Source organism: Selaginella moellendorffii, unplaced genomic scaffold, assembly GCF_000143415.4.
Source record: "Selaginella moellendorffii unplaced genomic scaffold, v1.0 SELMOscaffold_540, whole genome shotgun sequence".
In the NCBI taxonomy this organism is placed as follows: domain Eukaryota; kingdom Viridiplantae; phylum Streptophyta; class Lycopodiopsida; order Selaginellales; family Selaginellaceae; genus Selaginella; species Selaginella moellendorffii.
The window spans coordinates 1-4,505 of NW_003314794.1; the positions used below are offsets into that span (position 1 = coordinate 1).

General features: G+C 57.7%; 3 protein-coding genes across 3 annotated transcripts; all 3 read right to left on the reverse strand.

The window, feature by feature from the left end:
* Window positions 1-144: 144 nt before the first annotated feature.
* Window positions 145-1,758, reverse strand: LOC9652912 (pentatricopeptide repeat-containing protein At1g56690, mitochondrial). Its single transcript, XM_024668180.1, has one exon. It carries the CDS (start codon window positions 1,756-1,758, stop codon window positions 145-147), a length of 1,614 nt encoding a protein of 537 aa, XP_024523948.1.
* Window positions 1,759-1,772: 14 nt separating this feature from the next.
* LOC9652910 (linamarin synthase 2) lies at window positions 1,773-3,467 on the reverse strand. Its single transcript, XM_024668181.1, has 2 exons — window positions 2,867-3,467; window positions 1,773-2,783 (listed from the first exon to the last, which is right to left on the reverse strand). Exons 1-2 carry the CDS (start codon window positions 3,372-3,374, stop codon window positions 1,804-1,806), a joined length of 1,488 nt encoding a protein of 495 aa, XP_024523949.1. The 5' UTR covers window positions 3,375-3,467; the 3' UTR covers window positions 1,773-1,803.
* On the reverse strand, window positions 3,398-4,481 carry LOC9652911 (UDP-glycosyltransferase 85A7). Its single transcript, XM_002994661.2, has 2 exons — window positions 4,462-4,481; window positions 3,398-4,406 (listed from the first exon to the last, which is right to left on the reverse strand). Exon 2 carries the CDS (start codon window positions 4,354-4,356, stop codon window positions 3,460-3,462), a length of 897 nt encoding a protein of 298 aa, XP_002994707.2. The 5' UTR covers window positions 4,357-4,406; window positions 4,462-4,481; the 3' UTR covers window positions 3,398-3,459.
* Window positions 4,482-4,505: the final 24 nt, after the last annotated feature.

A 4,505-nucleotide genomic window follows, 5' to 3' on the forward strand; every position in this document is an offset into this window, starting at 1 on the left:
AACCGAGATCAATATAAGAATCTTACATATTCTCGGAAAGCATATGCTTAAGAATATCTCCTAGCAAAGCATCTTAGAATATCCTCAGAAAGCTTATGCTTAAGAATCCCATATTCTCGAAAGCATATTCTTAAAATATTCCTTCTAACAAATCTTCGAGTTGGCCAGGAGCACGTAGAGCGCACCGCTAAGCCCCTCGAGCTCCACATCCACGCTCACATTTCTTCTATGGCTATTACACGCCCCTAGAAATGCCGTCCAAGAGCTTCTATCCGGGAAGAAAGGCATGGTTTGCAAGAGCTCGAGAGCTAGCTCGATCATTCCCGCGCGCCCCAGCGCATCGACGATGCTCTTGTAGTGATCCAGCCCTGCCGCGATCGAAAACTCCCCAGCCATCAAGCGGAAGAACACCCGGCTGTGATGGAGTAGACCACTGTGGCTGCAAGCCGAGATGATGCTCACGAATACCACATCGTCGGGCTCCACTCCGGCGGCGCTCATAGCCCGGAAGAGATCCAGCGCTCGCTCGCCCTGTCCGTGATGGGCGTACGCACAGATCATAGAGCTCCACGCGACCAAGTCGAGATCCTGCTCCGGCATGGACGAGAAGACGAGCTCGGCCCCCTCGAGGCATCCACACTCGCTATACATGCGGAGCATCACGCTCGCCAGAGAAAGCCCGTGGGAATCGTCGCAAGCGATTGAATTGCCGAGGAACTCGTGGAGGATTCTTCCCTGCTCGAGTGACCCGGTGGTGGTGCAGGCGGTGATGAGAGCGGTGAGAGTGCCGGGCTCGGGATGGAATCCCTCGAGCTCCATCGCCGCGCGAAGCAGGAGCTCCACGCCTTCTTTGACGCGATTGCTTTGTGCAAGTGCCACGATCATAGAGCTCCAAGTTGCCGAGCTCCACTTGGGCGAAAGATCGAACACTTTCCTCGACTCGTCGATGTTACTACACGCTTCCAAGAGACTGTTCCAGGAGATCAGGTCGCGCTCTGGAGCGGTGTCAAAAGATTTCTTTGCGTTATACATATCCCCCACTCTGGCAAATGCCGCGATCATAGTGTTCCACGAAACAATAGTCCACATTGGCATTCTCCAGAACTTCTCCAAGATTGACACGATCAGACCTCGTTGCGAGAAAGCATCTAAGATCGTGTTCCACGACACCTCGTTCTTCCATAGCATCCTATCGAAAAAATCTTTCGTCGTGACAGAATACCCTTCTTGGGCATTTGCAGCTAGCATTGCGTTTAGCGCCACGCAATCCCACTGCGGCATTTTTCCAAACGCCTCGAGCGCGGCAGCACCATCGCTGAATCCGGTAACAAGCGCAGTCCATGTCACGGCATTCCTTTCCTTCATGCTCGCAAACACCGCCATTGCCTGCTCCATCAGCCCGGCCGAGACGAGCGCGGCGAGCATCGCCGTGGTCGACACCACATTGTGCTGCGGCATTCGCGAGAAAACCTCGCGGCCCTCTCGGAGCCGATCGCTGTGCAGCAGTGCCGCCGCCAGAATGGCCCAAGAGAAGACATTGGGCTGCTGGATCCGGCGGAACGCATCCATCGCGTCCTCCACGCGCCCGCAGCCGCCATACATCTGCACGACGAGATTCCCCAGAAATCGATCGCTTCCATAGCCGCAGGCGACGATCTGCGAGTGAACCCACTTGGCTGCCGCCGGATCCTTGCCGCAGCGCTGTGCAAGAGAGCAAAGCTGGGGGTAGATGTGCTCACCGCTACACGCTCTTCGCATCCATCAAGCTCAAGAGCCCTAAATGCCCCAGCATATTCACTTAGTTTAAACGAAACCGTCGGATATCTTGGGTTCGATCTTAGCCGTTGAGAATTCCGCGCTCTTGTTCTTGGCGAGGAGATCGGCCGCGAATGCCTTGAGCCCGCTCATCTCTTGGAAATCCTTCCGGCACGCATCGCGCAGATCCGCGGCTCTCTTCCGGATCGAATCGGTCTGCTCGCCACCGCCCATCACCGCGCTTATGGCGCGCAGCACGTCCTCTTTGGAGAAATCTCCGCGATGACCCTTTGCGAGCTTCACGCCCGTCTTCCACACCTCCACGACGTACTTGGCGTTGGCCTTTTGCTCCGCGAAGCAGGGCTGGCAGATCGTCGGCACTCCAGCGCAAATGCTTTCAAACGTGGAATTCCATCCGCAGTGAGTGAGGAAGGCCGCGGTTGATCCATGGCGGAGGACCTGGAGTTGCGGCGCCCAGCGAACGACGAGGCCCAGATCTTTCGCCCTGTCAAGGAATCGTGCGTGATCTTCCTCTCCCATGTCCGAGACGAGATCCGGGCGAAGCACCCACAGGAATCTCTCGCCAAGGTCGAGCAATCCATCGAGCAGGACTTCCAGCTGCGAGAAATTCATCGCCGCTATGCTGCCGAAGGAGATGTAGAGCACGGATCGTGGCGGCTGGCGATCGAGCCAATCGAGGCAGCTGAGATCTTGCTCCCAGAGCGAGCTCGTGAAAAACTCCTGGGGCGATGATCGATGATCCAGGTCGCCTAGTCCGAGGAAGCTGGGTGGGAACAGTGGTGCGACTGGCACGAACCTATCAAACCCCTGCTCCCTCGCCGCATCGATGAGCGGCTGCTCCAGCGCGGGGCAAGTGTTGAAGAAGACCCAAGCAGCGCTGTTCCTCGCGCCATCGCTCATCCCTCGCAGTAGCTCGTGAGTCGTGTCCTGGGGATTGCAGACGAGCGATGGCAACTCCAGTGGATGCAGCGGGATCACGCCCGGGCACTCGATAAGATCCTCGCATTCTGGCCACAAGGATGCGTATTAGTTTTTCGCTCACTGTCAAGAACACGAATCTACTCGCTCTATGCTCCGAAATCTCGATTACCTGGATCGCGAGATGAGAGGACCTCGGTAGCACTAGCATGGTGGTAAATCAGGAACGCCAAGACCGGCAAGGGGAAGTACATCACCCAGGGCACTCCAAATCGGCGCGCCACTCCCGCCGCCCACAGCAAGAACGCATCCGATACGACGCACGACACCGGCGGCATGCTAGGGTCCTTGGCCAGTGCCTCCATGAGCTCCTCCAGTCCGGGACCGAGCTTCTTGACGCCCTCGAGGAAGTGGAAGATCCCGCCCATGGAGCGCGGCGGGAGCACATCGTCGGGGATGGGGCGCATTTGGATGGAGAGGCCGCGCTCCCACGGCGGCGCCACGCCCTGCCGTTCCCACGCCGCTAGAATGCTCTCGTGGTTGCCCCTCGTCGTGACGAAGGTGACGAAGAATCCCATGGAGCTCGCCAGGCGCAGGGAGAGCTGCATCAGCGGATTGATGTGGCCTTGCCCTGGATAAGCCACAACCACGGCGTGCTGTGGCCTCTCTCCCTCCGCCATGGACGAATCTCAACTTAGGGTTCTTGCGAGGAAAGTTTAAATAACATTGACCGTTTGACTAAGCGTTTTGAGTAAGAGTGTTTGGCTAGCGGAGACTAGGGCTCTTCGCGAAACACTCTGCGAATTCGCGCAAGCTCTCGCACGCCGATCCACCGGGTCCATGCGCCGCCCGGAGCGCGTCTCTCAATCGCAACACATTCTCCTTCATCGATTTGCCCTCTTCCCCATTGAGCTCCTCGATCAGCCTCGCGATCTCCCGGGACTGGATCACTCGCGGGGGATCGTCCGTGTCCTGGCCATGGTTGTTCACGCCCAGCGCGATCTTCCACTCCTCGACCATGCGCTTGGAGTTCATGTTTTGCTCCGACGTGCGCGGCCACGCAAGCATTGGAACGCCGGAGCTGATCGCTTCCATGGTCGAGTTCCAGCCGCAGTGGGTCACGAATCCCACCACCGCTGGGTGCCGCAGGACGTGGAGCTGGGGAGCCCACGACACGAGCCTGGATTCCATGGGCTTGGCTCGATCTAGAAGCTCGTCCAGGGCCTTGTGATCGTTGTCCGGAACATCCACGACAAAGTTCTTCCGGAAGCTCCACAAGAACGCCTGATTGGAAGCTTGCAGCGCGTCGAGAATCTCCTTCACTTGGCGGAAGGAGAGCACTGCGACGCTCCCAAACGCGATGTAGAGGATCGACGCCGGAAGCTGGCGATCCAGCCACTCCATGCAGCCGAGATGCTCGTCGTGATCGCGCAAATCCTCCCTGGGGAGCTGCGCTTCGCGGAGAAGAGCCCGAGGGATCAGTGGCCCAATCGCAAAGTACCTCATCCTCTCGCGCATCGCGGCGATGGCCACTGGTTCTAGCTCCTGGAACGTGTTCGCGAGCACGCAAAACGCCTCTGGACGCCTCGCGCAAGCTTTTCCAATGAAATCCAGGCAGACGTCGTCGTCATAGAAGGCCAGCGGCAAATCCTTTCGAGTCATGCCAGTCAGCCCCGGCAGGAAATCGATGACACTCTCGTCTTCCAAGTTTCCTGGAGAAGAAGTGTTCATCAACTTTTAAAAGCAGCTCATCCTTGATAAACTTACTCTTGACTGGCAGATAGCCTCGAGACCTTGTGCCGTCCTCGTAC

Bases quoted from the DNA above. Each gene is read 5' to 3' on its own strand.
- LOC9652912 (XM_024668180.1), bottom strand. From the start codon at position 1,758: ATGCGAAGAGCGTGTAGCGGTGAGCACATCTACCCCCAGCTTTGCTCT.
- LOC9652910 (XM_024668181.1), bottom strand. From the start codon at position 3,374: ATGGCGGAGGGAGAGAGGCCACAGCACGCCGTGGTTGTGGCTTATCCA. The intron at 2,784-2,866 runs GTAATCGAGATT...CCTTGTGGCCAG, and splicing joins CCTCTCATCTCGCGATCCAG to AATGCGAGGATCTTATCGAG.
- LOC9652911 (XM_002994661.2), bottom strand. From the start codon at position 4,356: ATGACTCGAAAGGATTTGCCGCTGGCCTTCTATGACGACGACGTCTGC.